A 21,476-nucleotide genomic window follows, 5' to 3' on the forward strand; every position below is an offset into this window, starting at 1 on the left:
AGAAAAAGCTTTCGACAAAATTCAACACACACTCATGATAGAAACCCTCCAGAAAGTAGGCATAGAGGGAATTTACCTCAACATAGTAAAGGCCATCTGTGACAAACCCACAGCCAACATCATTCTCAATGGTGAAAAACTGAAATCATTTCCTCTAAGATCAGGAACAAGCCAAAGTTGTCCACTCTCACCTCTATTACTCAACATAGTTTTGGAAGTTTTAACTACAGCATTCAGAGAAGCAAAAGAAATAAAAGGAATCCAAATCAGAAAAGAAGAAGTAAAGCTGTCACTGTTTGCAGATGACATGATACTATACATAGAGAATCCTAAAGATGCTACCAGAAAACTACTAGAGCTAATCAATGAATTCGGTAAAGTAGCAGGATACAAAATTAATGCAGAGAAATCTCTTGCATTCCTATCCACTAATGATGAAAAATCTGAAAGAGAAGTGAAGGAAACACTCCCATTTACCATTGTAACAAAAAGAATAAAATACCTAGGAATAAACCTACCAAGGAGACATAAGATCTGTATGTAGAAAACTATAAGACACTGGTGAAAAAAATTAAAGATGATACAAACAGATGGAGAGATACCATGTTCTTGGATTGGAAGAATCAACATTGTGAAAATGACTATACCACCCAAAGCAATCTACAGATTCAGTGCAATACTTATCAAACTACCACTGCCATATTTCACAGAACTAGAACAAAAAATTTCACAATTTGTATGGAAACCAGAAGACCCCGAATAGTCAACGTGATCTTAAGAAAGAAAAGCGGAGCTGGAGGAATCAGGCTTCCGGACTTCTGACTCTTGTAAAGCTACAGTCATCAAGACAGTATGGTACTAGCACAAAAACAGAAATATAGATCAATGGAACAGGATAGAAAGACCAGAGATAAACCCACGCACATATGGTCACCTTATCTTTGATAAAGGAGGCAAGAGTATACAAGGCAGAAAAGACAGCCTCTTCAATAAGTTATGCTGGGAAAACTGGACAGCTATATGTAAAACAAGGAAATTAGAACACTCCCTAACACCATGCACAAAAATAAACTCAAAATGGATTAAAGACCTAAATGTAAGGCCAGACACTATAAAACTCTTAGAGGAAAACATAGGCAGAGCACTCTATGACATAAATCACAGCAAGATCCTTTTTGACCCACCTCCTAGAGAAATGGAAATAAAAACAAAAATAAACAAATGCAACCTAATGAAACTGAAAAGCTTTGCACAGCAAGGGAAACCATAAACAAGACCAAAAGACAACCCTCAGAATGGGAGAAAATATTTGCAAATGAAGCAACTGACAAAGGATTAATCTCCAAAATCTACAAGCAGCTCATGCAGCTCAATATCAAAAAACAAACAACCCAATTCAAAAATGGGCCGAAGACCTAAACAGACATTTCTCCAAAGAAGTTATACAGATTGCCAACAAACACATGAAAGGATGCTCAACATCACTAATCATTAGAGAAATGCAAATCAAAACTACAATGAGGGGGCTTCCCTGGTGGCGCAGTGGTTGAGAGTCCGCCTGCCGATGCAGGGGACACGGGTTCGTGCCCCGGTCCGGGAAGATCCCACATGCCGTGGAGCGGCTAGGCCCGTGAGCCATGGCCGCTGAGCCTGCGCATCCGGAGCCTGTGCTCCGCAACGGGAGAGGCCACAGCAGTGAGAGGCCCGCCTACCGCAAAAAAAAAAAAAAAAAAAAAAAAACTACAATGAGGTATCACCTCATACCGGTCAGAATGGCCATCATCAAAAGATCTACAAACAATAAATGCTGGAGAGGGTGTGGAGAACAGGGAACCCTCTTGCACTGTTGGTGGGAATGTATATTGAGACAGCAGTATGGAGAACAGTATGAAGGTTTCTTAAAAAACTACAAATAGAACTACCATACGACCCAGCAATCCCACTACTGGGCACTTACCCTGAGAAAACCATAATTCAAAAAGAGTCATGTACCACAATGTTCATTGCAGCTCTATTTACAATACCCAGGAAATGGAAGAAATGTAAGTGTCCATTGACAGATGAATGGATGAAGAAGATGTGGCACATATATACAATGGAATATTACCTAGCCATAAAAAGAAATGAAATTGAGTTATTTGTAGTGAGGTGGATGGACCTAGAGTCTGTCATACAGAGTGAAGTTAAGTCAGAAAGAGAAAAACAAATACTGTATGTTAACACATAAATATGGAATCTAAAAAAATAATAATAATGGTTCTGAAGAACCTACAGGCAGGACAAGAATAAAGAGGCAGACATAGAGAATGGACTTGAGGACACGGGGAGGGGGAAGGGTAATCTGGGATGAAGTGAGAGAGTAGCATGGACATATATACACTACCAAATGTAAAATAGATAGCTAGTGGGAAGCAGCCGTATAGCACAGGGAGATCAGCTGGGTGTTTTGTGACCTCGTAGAGGGGTGGGATAGGGAGGGTGGGAGGGAGACACAAGAGGGAGGAGATATGGGGATATACATATATGTATAGCTGATTCACTTTGTTATAAAGCAGAAACTAACACACCATTGTAAAGCAATTATACTGCAATAAAGGTTTAAAAAAAAAAAGAATTTACCATGGCACTGTGATCCTTAATATAACAAATCTAAATGCCTTTATTCATTCACTCGATAAATATTTTTTGAAGCTTTCCTAGCTCCAAGGACACAGCAGAGCACAAATCCAAAGGCAAAGTCCCCTCTTTCATGGAATTATATTCTAGGGTAAGCCTCTCTCGCTCAGGTCTCTTCAACAGCCTTTCTCCTTACCTTATAAGGTTACCCAGCCCGTCAAGGCTTCTCCAGTTGAATCGTGAGAGACTCCTTACTGTCCCACAGTTTCCCCATTCCTGTCTGTCCTTTTGTTTTTTCTGCCTGGAATACCCTTATATTTTCTGACCGGTTGTCAGTATCCAGCCTTTGCTTTTAGTTCCTGCTCAAAAGTTACTTTGTTGAGAAAATCATCCCTAATGTAATTATTTCTTCATTATTTTTATTTCATAATGAACTTGGACACTGCATTCAGTTTTCATTTATACCTATCTCCTGATGACTCCAGCAAATATTTCTTGTCTTCCAAAGTTGATTATAAACTTATTGAGGTAAAACCTGTGTCTTCTACTTTTTTTCACGTGTGGTAGAGACTATTTATTGTCCTCTAATATACATTTTCACCTTCCTCCTTTTAATACTAGAACCCCCTAAAATTTTATCTGGTGACATAGTTGTCCAACTAGAGATTACATTTCCCAGTCTTCTTTGCAACTAGGTAAGGTCACAGAGACTAAATTCCAGTCAGTGGAATGTCAACAGAAGTGATTGTTTGCCCTCTACTTCCTTAACCCCCTTCCTATGGACTGGAATGTGATCTTGGAAGTGATCAGTCATCTTGGACCTTGAAGATGAGGGCAAACCCCAAGGTAATGGTAATACAAGAGAGGTCATCTGGGTTTTCTGGGCTACCTTTTGGAACAGACCTTTCTTATTCCGGTAGATGGCCTATGGCCTTGAATTTTTACGCACTAGGAAAACAAACTTCTGTCTTATTTAGGTCACTGTTCTTGGCCTTTTATAAAACGTTGAAACTAATATCCTAACTAATACAATGCTCCTTACAGTACTTAACATAGAATATTATGAGTAGACTGCTAAATAAATACCTATTAAATGACTGAATGTACCTCTGAATTTAATGACATAAGTATTCAGTAATAAAGTGGTTTGGAGTTTTTTTTTGTTTTTTCTTGAATATTCCATTCATTATGTGTTTAAAAGAGAAAAGGTGGTTCTGATATATTTTTAAAATAAATTTATTTATTTATTTTTGGCTGCATTGGGTCTTTGTTACTGTGCAAGGGCTTTCTCTAGTTGCAGCGAGCGGGGACTACTCTTCGTTGCGGTGCGCAGGCTTCTCTTTGCGGTGGCTTCTCTTGTTGCTGAGCACGGGCTCTAGGCATGTGGGCTTCAGTAGTTGTGGCACGCGGGCTCAGTAGTTGTGGCTCATGGGCTCTAGAGCACAGGCTCAATAGTTGTGGCACACAGGCTTAGTTGCTCCATGTCATGTGGATCTCCCGGACCAGGGCTTGAACCCATGTCCCCTACATTGGCAGGAGGATTCTTAACCACTGTGCCACCAGGGAAGCCTGGTTCTGATATTTTTTTTCCACTGAATTATATTAATTTTGTTGGAAATATGACACACTGTCAATATACTCTGTCCTTCTGATATCACTGAATAAGACTTTTGGAAGAACAATCTGGAATAGGATAGTTTGGCAGTAACGTGTCATTAAAGAGAGAACTTTTAAATAAATAGGAAACCTTGCAGAAATCTTACAGTTTTGAAATCTATAGAGAGACATGGTCACTGTTGATGTCTATAGCTCCTTGTCCTGCCCAAGTGCACCATTACCTCGCAGAATTACAAAGCAGAGGAAACAACATACCTCCAAATCTCCCGAGATATTGGCACCAGCAAGAATCCCAGTTGCTGCTGGGAAAAAAATGGCAAAGACAGAGAAGAAGCCTTCACCTTTTGTGAAGCTTGGCCCAAAGTTTTCTGCAAATATTGATGCTGCAACACAAATAATGAGAAAATTATCATGTAGACTTTCTTCACAGGTAGGAGATAAAGTTACATTTGGCTTCTATAGCCCTAAATGCAAAGTGTCCGTATAATCTAAATGGAATGAGCTTGAAGATATTGGTGTACTCCTGATGAACCTCATGTGAATATTTGCCAAGAGTCAAAATACATGTCAGAAGGTTTTAGATCTGTAGGACATACCCTGAAAAATCAATAATTTTCATGCAAACAGAGACCCATGCTGTCTAACTTCTTTGAATCTAGAAGATTGAAAAAGAAGGAAATGGAAAATTCTCTCATGACCCTACTGTCATACTCACAAATATACCACACAACATTGCCCTACACACATACAGCTACATTCTCACATATATATGCACCTTAATCAGCACACTGCTTTTCTATGCCTTTTTAAAAAGCATTGTAGGAGAAACTTGTGGGTGAGGCTATCTTAGAGTTGTTTTTTTTTTTTACTAATGCACTAACCTCCCTGCCCCTGTCTCTAGAGTTGGATCTTAGATCCTTATACCAAATTCTCATGTATAGGAGACTATATATATATATTCTCTCTTTATATATAATACATATATATGGAGAGAGAGAGAGAGAGAGGAGCTTTGGTCATAAAATAATAATATCCCACAGGTTGTCACCAAATTATTTAAATGAAAAGGAAACAGGGACTTCCCTGGTGGCACAGTGGTTAAGAATCCGCCTGCCAGTGCAGGGGACATGGGTTCGAGCCCTGGTCTGGGAAGATCCCACATGCCACAGAGCAACTAACCTCGTGTACCACGAGCACTACCGGGCCTGTGCTCTAGAGCCCACGAGCCACAACTACTGAGCCCACATGCCGCAACTACTGAAGGCCGTGCACTCTAGGTCCTGTGCTCAGCAACAAGAGAAGCCATCACAGTGAGAAGCCTGCGCACTGCAGTGAAGAGTAGCTCCTGCTTGCTGCAACTAGAGAAAGCCTGTGTGCAGCAACAATGACCCAATGCAGCCAAAAAAATAATTAATTAATTTTTTTTAAAAAGAAAAAAATTTTTAAAAAAGAAAAGGAACAATGTAGAAGAAAAACAAAGAAAAGGAAGGAAGAAAAATGAACAAAAGAATCTAGGATGATGCAAAAATAAGGAAAGAAAATTTAAAACATAAAAATTACAGCAGGAGCTGGAAGAAGGGAAAAGAATCAAAAGGAAAAGGATTTGCAAAGCAAACAAGACAATTTCACAAAGAAAAAGAATCAGGAAGAAAGAAGTGATGTGACATAAAAAGGATACAAATGCTGACAACTGAGTAAATAATGAAGGGAAATGTAAAAAACCCTCAGCAGTGGATTCTTGAGTAAACTAGAGTGGACAGATCGGAAAGAGTGGATAGGCAGAGTAGAATAGAAGAAAGAAGTCAAAATTTATGCCCAGTGCCATGCCATTATCACAGATGCTATATTAATAACTCCTACAGTCTTTTATGCTTGAAAACCTGACAGTGATGCTCAACTAGGTAATGCTATGAGAAAGCAAGGTACAAAATTCTAGCAGGAAGGAAAAATGACTGTGTTTGACTTCAGTGCTCTCAGTGGTTGGACACATTGTCTGAGCTCTGTTCTCTTTCTTGTATATGCACTCTACTTCTACTATTTGACAGAGACAACACTGTGTCCAGAACTTTAAGGTTTTCAAAGCACTTTAACATCTGCTATCTTACTTGCTTTTCAAAATCCCTTTAGGAAGTTGTTATCATCACCTCCACCTTGGCAGGAAAATCTGAGAAGCAATCATGTCAGTTTACAGCAGGATTGAGACTCACTCTGGTTCTCCTGACTCCAACCCCAGGCTCTTCCCTGGATCACAATGGGATTCCAGTGGCTGGGGTAGGAATCATGGGGATGGTGATGGGGGCAGGCAATGGAGAACCATTTATTGCAGAGCAAGTTATTTGTCATATGTACCTTGGTAATTAAAGAAACCTCTGGACTTTTTCTCATTGTTGGATGGAATGACAGTTCCAATGAAGAAGTTTGCAATAGCAATGAGAAGAATGATCAGAAGAATCACTTGAGCCTGGAATGACAAAGTAACAGGAGGTCAAATTAGATTTATTCAATGACTTTTTATATAATTATAAAAGTTATAAGTGCCCACTGAAGAAAGACCTTATCTAATAATTCCAGTTAAGATTCTACTATCCAAAGTAGGTAATAAGTGTGTTCGCATAAAATGGCATCTGAATGAGCCTTATTTGGCCTGAGTATAGATGTTACATTTTCAGTGGGTGCATGTACTTGGGTACTTGAAGGTGACATTTCAAGAGCATTTCAAGTACTAAGTGGGTAACTTAGTGCAGTGTTCCTAAGAATATAAATGGAGCCAAAAGATTGGACACTGATAGAGTTGGTTTCTTTCTTAGGCAGAGCACCTATGGATTCCTCCCCTTCACAGTAATAACTGCAGAAGGAGTATGAGAACACAGAATGATGCATAGAATTCCCATGATGCCTAGTGCACTTGACGTTGGGCTACCATACCAGTGTGTGCCCAGCATAAGCAGTCTGCAAGGTTGACCAGCCAAATCACTGTTCTTTGGTCCATCTGACATTTCATAGAGGTTATTGGCTTGGCATTCCCATATGCTGTTCCCTCTGCTGGAAACACACTTTTCCCTGTTCTTTGCAAAACTGTATCTTTCCTCTCATCCATTATGTATTAGTTACCTCCTCAGAGAGGCCTTTCTTGATCATTGAATCTAAACAATAACAGCTAATGTTCACAGAGGGCTTACAATACAACAGATGCACATCTAAATTTACCAATATTCTTTCAGGTAAATAATACCACCCACAACTGTATGAAGTAGGTAATACTGCTATCATCATTTTAAAGATAAAGAAACTTGAGAAACAGAGAGGTGAAGTAATTTACTAAAGGTCATATAGACATAAACCAGGTTCAACTCCACTCTAACTACAGAGCTGGAGCTCTAAATTCTACCTTCTACTGTCATGAAACTACATTGCTCCCCTCAGGGAATAATCTGACGTATGTTCCCCCTGTTACCCCTGTTATGTTCTATCTCAGTGCCCTGTTTATTTACTTTATAGCACTTTAACAATTTACCATTCTATATTTACTTGTTTATGTGCTTGTTTATTACTCAGCTCCCCGTAGACCATATGCTCAACTATGGCAGGGATTGTGCCTGTGTGGGTCAGAACTGAATATACTGTGCCTAGCAGAATGCCCAGCACATGACAAGCACTTCGTCAATTTTTGTTTAATGTATGAATGCATAATCTGGAAATAAATGCCAGATGGGAATGTTTCCTATTGCCTTTTGTAAGTGGGAGGCTTTGGCTGTCTTTTCATTTCTGGTGACCACTTGATGTCTAGTTACTGCACCTCCAGGCACATAGGAACATAGGAGTTTCAACTGTACTAGTCACTGTCTAGAGTTACAAAGAAAGCAAAAGACATGCTCTCCATCATTCAGAAATTTACTAACTGATTTACTAATAGTTAAATACAGATATTCTCTAGTTCCAGGGCTTCTGATGCCCTCAAATTTGCTGCTGGAGTACTGGATTTCAGAGGGGAATGATAGTTTCTGTCTGTTACTTTCTCCCAACACACTTGCCATTTCTTGTGGGCTTCAGCACTCACAGCCAGCTTGGAAGGGGATACCAGGGTGTGAAGATGGCAGTAATCTTGTTGGCTCTGTTACTGTTACTATAGCATAAAGGACAAAGCACAGGCCTGATCACATGAGCTGTGAGTTACGACTGGCTGGACTTCGTGCTTTGAGGGCTTGGTGTTCCACCAAGCACTGACCTGGCTCCTTTTATCATAGAAAGTAATAATAGCAATTCTTTTCGAATATGGAGTTCCTTCTATTCCTGCAATTTGTTTGGGAAGCTGACTAGCAATTGTTGGTAATATCATTTTGAGAAATTCACCTTTGCTTCCCATTCCATTCCAGCTACTGAAATTCCCAAAAGAATCACCACTGTGATGGAGCCTATTATCCGGATGTCATTGGTTGGATCCACCATCATTGAATCACTCTCCTGGAACAAAAAAAAAAAATCACTAAAATGGTTAGAAGCTTTTTTTGCCTATATGTCTTATTGTAGAATTTAACAGTAAGAAGAGATACCATGCACTAATGTCTGGGGCTACACAGGACAATGGAAAAATGAAATGTTCATAAATTGGAGAAGATAAAGAATCTAATGTTATTTTTTCCTGTGATAATAGGCCTTTGATAGCCAAGGTTAGGAGTTACAAATTTTAGGGATTCATTCTAGGCACAGCTTTTAAATCTATTGTAGCACTAAGTAAAATTATGGGTACATACAGATATCATGTTTTGTTTCAGAAGAATGACTAGTTATTTTTATGTGTCAAGGGAAATCTTAGAAGAGTAAAAATGAGTGGTTTCCAATGTGAATATCAAAAAAAAATAAGTGCTACTCAATTAAAGAACAAACTATGAACTATAATCCACTCATTTATTCATCTAATTTTCAAATACAGGTACCAATTGAATTCAGTGTCTGCTATCATTACCATGAAAGGAGGACTAGAAGTTAGCTCATATACTAGCTAATTAATGTGTTCACATATATACCATCCAGATGGGGCACCTAAACTAAAAAAGGCCCAGTTTCCTGCAGTGAGTTCTTCTAATGTTTGAACTTTCTTTCCCTTTGGAAATCTATAACCATAATAGTAATGTTGCTGCTGACAATAATTCCCATTATCTTTTCTTTCATATTTTACACTGTATTTCATGTACATTATTTCATTTGATCTGTACCACATTTCTGTGAAAGACATAAACAATATTATTAGCCCATACTATAGATTTGAAAAACAAGGTTCAGATGAACAGAGGGACTGGTCCAAAATCTCTCAGCTGGTAAGTGTGAGAGCCAGGACTCTGAGCCAGTTCTGATGCCAAGCCTAGGGCTCCTTCAACTATATTCAGCTTCCACATCCTGCAGAATAAATCTGTTTCCTCTCATCTTGCCATAATGATATCCCCTAGTGCCCTGAAAAAGCAAAATAAACCAAATTATCTTGCTTGGGTGAAGAAAAGAAAAGCTTTTAATTACCTTAAGAAGATCTACCACAGTCTCAGCAAATCCCACCACATACATAGCAACAGCCACTGCATTGGCAAAAGCAAAGATCAAGCCTATAGACCCACCAAACTCGGGCCCTAAGCTTCTGGAAATAAGGTAGTAGGCCCCACCTGAAACAAGAAATGAACATGATTTACATTGAGGAACTTTTAGAGGATTTAGTTTATATGACCAAATAATTTTGAATGTCTGAGAACATTTAAAATACTAATTATTCTAATAAAAATATTATAAATCCTAGTAATTTTAGAAATCTTGTTCACTGTAATGAATAACTTAGCCCTGCCTTATATTCTGTATGTAATCTACAATAGAACTACTCTGACTAAATAAAATCCAATTTATTGAAACCTATAATACACAGACGCTACTAATAAGAATACAGCAAACTTTACCCCACAAATTCTTTGTCTTTTAAAAAACTTCATTGGAAAATTCAAATTAATAATGTAACTGAAGTAAAATTTCATATTTGAAATTTCCAGGAACAGGCAGGCCCAGGCAGAAAATAAAGTGGATAAAGTTTATCACTGTTGTTCTAACTTCCTTTCTGGTATAATTTCTGGTACACATTTACTACATTAAAAAGGTACCTGTATAGTGCTAGGCATTATCCGCTCTATAAATCAGACTTCGTTTTTTTTTTGTTTTTTTTTTTCCGGTATGTGGGCCTCTTACTGTTGTGGCCTCTCCCATTGCGGAGCACAGGCTCCGGATGCGCACGCCCAGCGGCCATGGCTCACGGGCCCAGCCGCTCCGCGGCATGCGGGATCCTCCCGGACTGGGGCACGAACCCGTGTTCCCTGCATCGGCAGGCAGACTCTCAACCACTGCGCCACCAGGGAAGCCCCAGACTTAGTTTTGATGGTTTTAGCTCAAGAAGGCATGGTTATTGCCAAATACCCATATGTGTATGGGTGTGGCAAATGGGAAGTAAGGTAGGGAGGGCCTGGAACGATTGCTTCTCCCTTGGACCTTGAAAAGAAGGTTCTGCTCGTGGCTGTATACTTCTGGGCACAGGAAAGACTGAGCCAGAATAGTTAACTACCTCAAGAGTTCTGAGAGCATGTTACTGAAGGTTAAAATGACTAGATGTTGAAAGGCCTAGATAACTAGATGTTATCACAGACCATAGTGAATCAATGACTTCCTATACTGAGCTAGTCTTAGAAGTAGACAGAATTGGTAAAGGAACGACACTGAACACACGTATCTACAGCCAAAATTATCCTTCATTGAAAAGTTTTCACTGTTTCCTCCACTATAGTAACTCCTTTGGGTTAAGACGACAACATCCTTTCTAAAAATATAAACTTTTATTTGGGTGGGGCAAATCCCCATTACTTTCTTTGTCCTGATTACATTAAATAAGTTAGCAGCAAGTTACTAGCCTTGGTCAAAATGAGAGACAGGCAGGAGCTGTGAGAGGAGCTGTTTTGTAGGTAGGATGGTGTTTTAGAAGGTAGGGAGATCTGGATAAGGTACCCAAGCAGAGACCCCAGGAGCCAAAACAGAATTGGAAGGGGAAGAAAGGGAGCTAGAAGAACAATGAGACATACTTCAACCCCTCATTCTCTGCCCAGGCCTGCTTGTTCCTGGATGATTTGAAAGTAACTCTTTGTTTTATTTGTTTTTATTTTCTTTTTAAGAATCTCCTCAAGCTTATTGGCCATTAGGAGCATAGTGTTGGGGTGAACTCTGAAGGCTCACTGAGTAGGAAGTGTCAGCAGTGTCAGCTGGGGTGCTGGAGAAGACCCTTTCTGAGGGGCCCTGGGAGAGAGCCAGTGGGGTCTGTCCAAGGCACAAAGAAACCGTTTATTTCACTCTAATACTTTATGCTTTCTTTCTAGACACCTGGTCATTCTCGACTTTATAAACATGTTTAATCACAGGAAGTGGGCCAAAAAAATCTTTTCTGGAGATCTCTTAATTTTAGTTGAAAAGAATCATGCCTTGCTGTTTAAATTTTGGATTATTTTGTTTTGTTTTAGGGCTTCTGGGGACTAAGTATCAATGTACAAATTTTACTTCCGACATTAAACCAACTCTAGACATTACTACATAATCAAAGCTAATAGCCATAAGTACATGAATTGGCTTACCTCCTCTTACTACTCCATTTGTGCAAATAGCAGACATAGAAATACCTGTGAGTGTTGTCACTACCACACTCAGGCCAATGATGATGACTCCGAGACCTGAAAAATCCCCCAAGAAAGGTGTTTGGCTCCAGTACTTCAAGAAGTCACCAGTACTTCAGGAGGCAGCAGTCTGAATCTTGTCAAGGAAGGAACAGTCTCCCTATGAAAAACCTGAAACGTTCTAAAAGATCCCATTCCATCTAGGTCTAGGAAGGTCTAGGAAGCACCTGAAATGTACTAAACTTTAAAACTGAAGCTGTGTCAAGAAGTCATTTTCCAAGAAACACCAGCAAGAGGTGTGCAGTAGCCTGAAAAATAAAGCATTTACCCAAGGAATTTGAGCATCTGGAAATCATGACCTGCAACGTGCCAGAGAGGACCATTAGAAAAGAGACCACAGCTGACGAGAGTAGACCAGGACTATACGCACAGTACCTTGTGTTTCCTTCTGTGTCCAGCTCATCCACATAGTTAGCCAGGCTTCAAGAACATTGGGCTACTTTCTTGTTCCCACCAAAAAGAAGTATAATAGAAAGTTTTTGCCTACCCGTAGCAAGTGATGAGAGCATTTAGATATCTTAGAAATTTTACCTCCACGAACAAACCCGTTAGTTGCTATTGCAGAAGTTGACAACCCAGTAATAGAAGTTACCATGGTGGAAAGAAGAATTATGAGAACTCCAAGACCTGTTAGCAATGAAAGACAGAAGATATTACATTTTACTTTTCTTCCTTGGATTCCCTATTGCTGCAAACTATACTGCTTTGAATTTAAGTGTTCACATCCAAGCCTTGGGCCCCAGTGGAGTTCCTTCGTGCTAAGGAGAAACGGGTTTGCCTGGCGTAAAGACCAAGTTGGAGAACTGCTCATTATGATGAAGGATGGTTTCCAAAAGCAAACACAATCTAAAATGCAGCCCTGGAAAGGAAAAGTTGACTTACGCTGGTGTCCTGGGAGAGAAACTACCCTGGCTGCGAAAAGAGAAAACATAACATTTGACCTTCTCTCTTGCTGGAGAGGAACCTGAATGAGAAAGATGGGGGTTTGACAAAGGTTAAATCCTTCTCCATTTTTCTTGCATCTCTTTTGCCTGGCAGGGGGGAAAAAAAAGGAACCAACTTGGATTACCTTTGAAAACACTCCAGAAAGGTCAGTGGTGAACTATTTGAGCCTGTGTTGCCTTTACCTTACAAATGGTCATGCGGGTCACAGGTTTAATTACCTCCTCTGACATATCCATTTGTAGCAATAGCAGAGGTGGATAAACCAGTGATAGCAGTCACTGTCACGGCTAGGCCAATGATAATCACACCAAGACCTCAGTTGAGAGAGGAAAAATAAAGGCAATTAAATGGTGGAATAATCCATTAGATCATTTACATAGAAGCTAGCAAGTCTAGAGTAATCACCAAAGGACCACATTTGAGTTTAACAAGCTGGTCTGGAAATCACCACAGAGGAAATGCCCAGCATTGAAGTTTTCTGCCTGAAGTAACACAGATCCAAGAAACTCAAGACCTAAGCTGTGCAGTGCAAAGTTTCACATAACCGGACAACTATGGCTGGTCAAAATTCAACATGAATCTCACTATTTATGAAGTTCCAGACACCCATAAACATAATAATTGGTCTGAACAATCCCAAGCTGTTAATATTACTAGAGTGTAGATGTTCATCCTTCCAGGGAAGTATCTTTTTATGTATATTTGATTGTGTAGGAGTGGAAAATTACATATAGTATAGAAAATTGTTCATCTGGCAGATGAGTAAAGTAGAAAGAATCAAATCAAACTACATTTACTTACTGGTTATGTGAACTCTGGCAAGTTACCTATTTTCTGAGCCATAAATGACAATGAAATTAGAAAGAATGTGTGTGTAAAGTGGCCATGTATAAAGAAAGTAGTGGCGTGTATAAAGACAGAATGCATGTGTAAAGTAAAGTAGCATAGTGCATAGAACACAGTACATAATCAATGGCACTGCTTTTTGATCAAATCCACAATAGTCATAACAGCTATTGTTTATTAAAAGCCAACTATAGGGCTTCCCTGGTGGCACAGTGGTTGAGAGTCCGCCTGCCGATGCAGGGGATACGGGTTCGTGCCCCGGTCCGGGAAAATCCCACACGGCTGGGCCCGTGAGCCATGGCCGCTGGGCCTGCGCGTCCGGAGCCTGTGCTCTGCAACGGGAGAGGCCACCACAGTGAAAGGCCCGCCTACCGCAAAAAAAAAAAAAAAAAGCCAACTATATATCCAGCTGTGCTAGGCGGTATGTGAAATGCAAGGAAAAATAAAAATGAAAAAAGCTGCCCTCAAAGATCTTATGGTTCAGAATCATTTATTATGAGGGGGAGAAAGTAGACCAGAATTCAGAGGAAGGCAAGGCTGCTTTCAGTTTCAGGAAATACACAGCTAGGAGGACACTGAAGGGTAGCAGAATATGCTGTCCCAAAATTTGCCACTTTAGCATAAGGATTATTTTGAGCTAAAGACAGTTGAAAAGAAGAAGATACCTCTTATTTGCCTAAAGGCAGGGCATAAATTTGTAATGGTGTCTCCTCTTTCCTCTATACTGGGGACAGTTATCAGCTAGAGACTGGAGACAGCTGGGGATGGTACTAGAGGAATCTACATAGACTTTACTAACTAGCCCTTATCTTCCATTAGTTCCCCCATGTATTTGCCTTCCCACAATGTGCCACTCTAGAAACTCAGTCTTTTCCTTTGTCTTGTTACTTCTCTAAAAATGTGTTTTTCTCTTAAGATGCTTGTATAAGCCCAAGTTCTAACCACCCCTTTGAGTTACTCAGTGCTGAAGATTCCCATGTACATGCACGATGCACATATTAATAAACTTCTGATTGTTTTTCTCTTGTTAATCTGTATGTTGTCAGTCTACTTTACAGGGCCCTAGCCAATGAGCTTAAGATGAGTAGAGGGAAAACAGTTTTTCCTCTCCTACATTACCCTCCTCAGTGGAGATGAACCTTAAATTCAGGGAGAACTTGTAGGCACTGAAATCACCCTGGCTCCAGCCAGAACATGCTTGCCTAGGTCTGTTTGGTGTGTTCCTTGATATAAAGTGAATACTTCATAATTGTTGTTGATAGCCTCGCTTGTTCCAAGGGTGATAAGAAGGGTAGTTAGCCAAGAGAGGCTGTGATCTCTCTGGCCACGCCCTAGAACCAGGGGAAGTGGAAGGAAGTTAAGGACAGAAATGGGAATGAGGTATTGGAAGCTGGCTCTTTTGATGCCTCCAGTTATATCCTGGCTCTAGCAGAAGTTTCTAGGCTATTTTACAGTTAAAGTGCAGTAGGAAGAGGCTAACCATGGGTATGAGATGCAAACTTAGACTATATTTGTTTGGCCCCTATAGATTCCTGCACATTTGGTGTTTAAGAAATGCTTGCACTAAATTCTTTGTATCTTTTGCAGGGATCCTGTGGTGAACATCGCCTCTACATCACTGTGCAGTTTCAAGTCTGAGTGCCAGTAAAGGTGACTTCTTTTTTTTTTTTTTTTTTTTTGCACTTTATTTTAACTCTTGACTTTATTTTGAGGAAGTTTGATACCAAATGTTTAGCTCACCCCAGCAACAGTAGAGCACCAAATAGTTTGCATTTCAAGACATTAAACCTACTCTGATTTTATTATTTCCCTACCCCTTATATTCCCTTTGCCTTTATTTTCCAAACAATTCTTAATTTATCCTTTGGCATCATATATATTTCTGTAAACCATTTAAAATCCTGGAACAAAGTTGTATGCATTTAAACAGCAAGAGATTTGCTTCCCTCTCACAATCAAACATAAAATCCCAGGGCAAAAGCAGCTTAGAAAACATTCAGTTCATAGTTTTCTCAAACTTCAGTCCTTGAACCACCTGCTTCAGGAAATGCCTGAGGTGCTTATTAAAAATGCCCAGACTTACTGACTTTGGCTCTTTCCAAGTGAATCCCAGGATTCTGCAGTTTTTTAACTATCTTCCCAGGTAATTGTTATGCACCCCACAGTCTGAAGATTATTGTTGAGCTACCCTCAGCCAATCTCAATTTGTGTCTGCCTGTTCAGCAAGGTTCTTTAGCTTTATCTTCAAAGAATTGATTGGGAAACAATTAATCCAGCTCCCTAATTTTCAGATGAGACAGTGAAACACACCAAATATAAATGACTTGCTTCAGGTCGTACTTGCTTTTCGTGCCCTTCTTCCTTGCTTGATGTTTAAGTTTATTGGATACCATCATGCCCCAGCCAAGATGGTCAAGACAGAGAACAACTAGATGGCATTATTAGCTCATTCTACCAATTGCTTTTGGGGACAAGGCAGCCAGAACTTACAGCCTCAGATGGTTACCCAAGGACTGTAGCTACCATTACTCCTGGATACAGCTTCCTTCTGGCTTTTTTCCCAGGGTCTGAGCTTGAAAGTGTATTCAGGTTTCTTCCCCAGGCTACCCCCAAAGCCAGAAGGGGGTACTGCTTGTACTTGTTTGTCTTCTTTCCCAGTAAAGGGGACCCAATTTGGACCCAGATGGTGACTTAATCAACTCCTTCAGCTTTAAGTTCGGGACAAAGTCCAGTAAAACTGAGTAAGGGTGATAGTAAGTTTCTACTACTCTCTGAAGTCTATTTTCTCGGAATAAAAATTAAAAAAAAAAAAACCCTCCATTCAAAGGAAAACCCACTGGACACCCATTTAGGTAGAACTCTACTCTCTTCTGAAGTTGGATTTGACTACTTAAATAAAAGATCCTTATTAAAACAATACTGATGTCTGAAAGTATAATAAACAGTTTAGCAGAAGATAGAATTCTTCAGATTCTACAATTTTGCAATAAACATGAAACTGGGTTGACTGTGAAGAATAATGTAAGATCTGATTAAAGTTCAGATTATTACCCAAACATATGGATTTTAAATAAGTTGCATTAAAAAGGATCACTCCTGCCCTGGGCTACACTCACACCTCCAAACAAAGTAATGTTTCCTGATGATCTCAATAAGTTACTAAACTGCCCTTAAAAAACTAATTTTGCATGAAACCCTGGAGCAACAACTTAGCAATATTAAGATGCAGATTTTCCATGGAATAGCATATACTTATTTTGGACCCTGAGGCTGTAAGTGTTCATTTGATATGCATCATAAAGCCAGCAAGAAGCCCTTTGTCAGGAACCCAACAGTTGCCAAACACACAACGAGGAAAAACTATGGGAACCGGTTCCAGCTCTTTTTCGCATTAAGTCTCCTGGTGATTCTGAATCTGTTTTGAGGAGCGAAGGCAATAAATAATGACCAAGTACGTTTTAAATGTGAATTGAGACACATTTTGGAGTAGAATCTGAAAGCACATCTGAACTTCTGTGTTCTTGATACTAATGATTTATAGGTGTGCCCCCCACAAAGTGAACCTATAATGTATTTTCCATATATAGAGTAAAACATCATTAATTTTTATCACATTGAATCAGAAACTTTGATATAGTTCAAATAAATTTTTATATAAATTTTAGTAGTATACTCACAATAAAAATATTTGCCACAGGAAACAATACTTTAAACAAAATACAATATTTAAAAACATTAAATAAGCACTCAAAATAATTTCAACATCATCCATTTCCATTTAGAAAAATTATCAATAGTTATATACATTATCTTGGTCTTTTTACCTATCTTTTTAAGCTTCTATCTGGCAATAGTTTATTAACCTTTGTTTTCTTACTACTTGTACCTGCAAGTAACACTATTTTCTCTGGAAAATGTTCAACAATTGAGCATTTTTATTAGTCAAGTCACAGTTTCACCAGTTTTCCCACAAATTATTTTTGTTCAGTGATGTTTTGCTAATAATCTTAAGGGGGATACTCTGATGAATGTCAGTATGTCCCCAAAAATGAATACTATTATTTAAAATGAATGTATCTCTATATACTTGTACACCTAAAACTCTATGAAAAGATGAAATATTTACTTGAGCATTTATCTGGTTGGCAAGCTGGAAAATTCCAGTCTCCCAGGAGTTAACACTTTACCTGTCTTCTCTGACAGACATTGTCAAAGAGGCAAAGTAAAAGAGCCCAAGTGCAGATTAATTCTGTGATCTTCATCTCACATTCAGCATTAATGGTGAAAACAAGTTGCTTATTGAGTTTTTAATTTACACTGAAAACTACATAGGAGGAAAAAGGGCTTACCGATCCCAGCTTCTCCAACAATCCAGGAGAGGCGAATGAAGAGCATGACACCCCAGATATTCAGCATACATCTTACCTGTGGGTTGAGGGAGCATGGAAAAGGACATGAGAAGTGACAGTGGGGCAACACCCAGCCATCTTTGTAACTCTGGTGTTCAGGCCTTATTAACAGTTAGTCCACTAGGACATTGAACAGATAGTTTTCATTTGTAAACACAGAAGCTTTCTCACCAGCACACCTTTCACCCATCCAAACTTCACAACACCGGCTTGATCTTCCTCCTTGTTTTCAGCTTGTTCATCACCAGGCATCCCATCACCGTTGGCAACCACGTCAGCTGAACCCGGGGCCACTGATACATTCTGTATTTTTACAGATAGCAAAACATGGTATTTGGTCAACACATGGTTCCATAAAACTTCCAGAGGCAAATAAAAACAGTTGACATAAAACTTGAGAAAAAAAAAACATATTCCAGTCATTTTAATAAGATGATTATTTTTTGCCCTGAGAGTTTATGCGTTCATTTTGTGGGTGATTTTAGGCACCACTGAGACTGCAAGGGTGGTAAAGGAAACTGGGCAGTTCTTCTACTGTTGAGAATGTTACCTTAGGGGAAAACGATGGGATTTGGATAAATTTAGAATACAAAAAGATCAAAAGAGAGAAGAGGGAATGCAAGGTGGGGAGGAAAGCTTATCAGGAGTGAATGAGGGTCTTTTAGAAGGCAAGGTAAGAGGGTCAGAAAGTTAACCTTCTCACTAATGCAGTGTTTGGCCTTCTTTCCATTAACCTCCCTGGGCTTCATTTTATCCATCTAAAAAAAATGATAACAAAACTTCTCCACTCACGTCAGAGTATCTTTAAGAAGATTCAATAGAAGTAACACATAGAAGTGTTTTCTTAAAAAAAAATAGTTTAGAGTATTCTTAAAATACTCTAAAGTTGTAAAGGCTCTGTATGGCTACAAGAATGACACTCCTGTAGGGGAATTTTCTTTCAGATTTGATATACATTGCCTGAGAATTGTTGGATGTGCAATAGTATTGTACGGAAGGTAAGAAGTCTCCACACTGACGGCTAGAAAGGTAAGCTGAGTAGAAATAAGAAGTAAGTACTATAGAAAAGGTCGAAACCTTTACTGAGGTTTTTTTTTTTTTTTTCCCTGTGGCCTTATTTTGAAAACGATCTTCCTTGTCAGTAGGATAGTCTCTGAATTTAATGGGGAAGGAAATAGCTATGTTTCTCTCAAGTTAAGAACAAACAACTCTCTAGCTTTTCTTTTAGGTTTGACTGAATAATTTCAGATGCCGTCCACTTAGTTTAGCCTATCTAGCACCTACCTGACTCTTTAATGGTTAGACTACACTCTGTTAAGCTCCCCGAAGGCAACCTTCTCCAGTAAGGATTTTGAAATTATTAGGGAATTTTTTTAGATTCAGCAGTTGATTATCATTATTAAAGAACAACTTTATCTTGTTTAAGTGGTCTAAACTGGTATAAGTCTAGGATGACGTGTTCTGACATTACTAGCTAAGAGGCCTTAGACAAGGGCATATTTTCCCTCTAAAATGAGACTGGTATGATATAAATATTCAGTATTTATTATAAGGACTTTATTTGGGGACGATTGAAGTTCTTGCTCTTGCCATGATCAAGAGTTCTTGCTTCTTTGGGCTTTGGTGTACCATTAGCATACTCACTGTAAGATGACCCTAATCTGGGCTGTTTACTCCAAGGTGATTTTGATTCCTTGTCTCCTTCTTCCAGCAAATCCTCTAAGCAAGGATTTCTCCCAGTTTTCTTCTCCCATAAGACTTTTTGCATGATACTAGTGTGACACTTGGGTAACCAATGTAATATAATGTGATAAGAGTTATTGTATGTGAACTGAATTGGAGGAAGATGGTGGTATGGGTTACTTCTCAATACCAACCAAGGGCCTGCCATTCAGCAGGCCATCGATAAACAGTATTGAATTGAAGGCCACCCGATCTCTACGACTTAAAAGCAGATGACCTAGCTTCTTTTTATCCATTCTTGCCTCCTATTTCTTTTTCTTCCTTCTCTATTGGGTATTCCATTTCTCACTGTTTCCTCTGTGCAGGCCACATTAACTAAGAGACAGAAAGGGAATGAATCCCAAGTCAGATCATCTTACTATTTTCTGATAGCATTAGGAAAAATTTGAATGGCATAGGAAACTGAAATTAAAGGTTAAAATTTAGTTTTGAATTACCTGAGAAATATCTTAATCTTAAGCATCCTCAGTCCCTATTTACACAGATAATGGAAGCTGACATCATATAGTCATATCAATGTAAGATATGGATAAACAAAGTCCATAGAAACTGAGGCTGAACTGGTCAGAAACTGGTGATTTATAGCAGCCACAAATGCAAGTCATGCATGTAATTCAAAATTTTTCAGTAGGTACTTCAAAAACAGTAAAAAGAAATTAGTGAAATAACTTGGGGTCAGATATGGATACTTACATTAAAAAATACATTTCATTTTTGTAGAATATCATATTTCCCATATTTTTAATATAAATATTCATTAGCAGTAGGGGCACCCCACCTTGTAGGAGGGACCTGAATTACAGACTATTTTAATAATATACTTTACTTAATAGATCTGTATAAAATATTATGTCAGCATATGGTCATTATAAAAATATTGATGAGATATTGTACATTCTTTTTTTCTATACTATGTCTTTGGAATCCAGTGTGTGTTTTACACTGATAGTACATCTCAGTTTGTACTAACCATATTTCAAGTGCTCAATAGCCACATGTGGCTAGAGTTATCATATTGGATCCTCACATGTCTATACAATACAGTCAATTACAGATGGATGAAATATTTGAGGTTGTTCTCCAGTCAATTAAAAATTATATTTTTCTCTGAAAGGATTCTATATTCATAAGGCAGCTGAGTAGTTCAAATGTAACTTTTATTTTGCATAACTGGAAAAATCAATGAGAGCAAGGAATTGAGGAATGTGTTAAAATACTCACGAATGTTAAAGAGATTACTTGGTCAGGAGATTCATTTATTTGATCTGATTTGAGAAAAACTTTTAAAATTGTCAGTATTCTAGTTAATCAAGATCCCATGGCCAGGGCTTTCCTGGTGGCGTAGTGGTTAAGAATCCGCCTGCCAATGCAGGGGACACGGGTTCGAGCCCTGGTCCGGGAAGATCCCACATGTCGCAGAGCAACTAAGCCCATGCACCACAACTACTGAAACTTGCGTGCCTAGAGCCCGTGCTCTGTAACAAGAGAAGCCACTGCAATGAGAATCCCACACACCACAACCAAGAGTAGCCCCCACTCGCCGCAACTACAGAAAGCC

The 21,476-nt window shown here is 39.0% G+C and overlaps 1 protein-coding gene across 3 annotated transcripts in view; it reads right to left on the minus strand.

Annotated features, from left to right (window-relative positions):
* The window catches only part of SLC12A1 (solute carrier family 12 member 1), a gene marked incomplete at both ends in the record, with an annotated part of 90,466 nt that overhangs the window by 61,237 nt on the left and 7,753 nt on the right, over window positions 1–21,476 (minus strand). Inside the window, 7 exons of one of the 3 annotated variants that reach the window (XM_079699738.1) lie at window positions 4,489–4,616; window positions 6,583–6,694; window positions 8,584–8,694; window positions 9,745–9,884; window positions 11,877–11,972; window positions 18,116–18,191; window positions 18,347–18,478. In XM_079699738.1, the coding sequence (XP_079555864.1) occupies window positions 4,489–4,616; window positions 6,583–6,694; window positions 8,584–8,694; window positions 9,745–9,884; window positions 11,877–11,972; window positions 18,116–18,191; window positions 18,347–18,478 (795 nt within the window). Of the gene's footprint in view, window positions 1–4,488; window positions 4,617–6,582; window positions 6,695–8,583; window positions 8,695–9,744; window positions 9,885–11,876; window positions 11,973–12,506; window positions 12,603–13,138; window positions 13,235–18,115; window positions 18,192–18,346; window positions 18,479–21,476 lie in introns of all 3 variants that reach the window. The other 2 variants (XM_079699737.1, XM_079699739.1) reach the window with 2 other exon arrangements.

Source organism: Hyperoodon ampullatus (genome assembly GCF_949752795.1).
Source record: "Hyperoodon ampullatus genome assembly, chromosome: 3".
NCBI lineage: Eukaryota > Metazoa > Chordata > Mammalia > Artiodactyla > Ziphiidae > Hyperoodon > Hyperoodon ampullatus.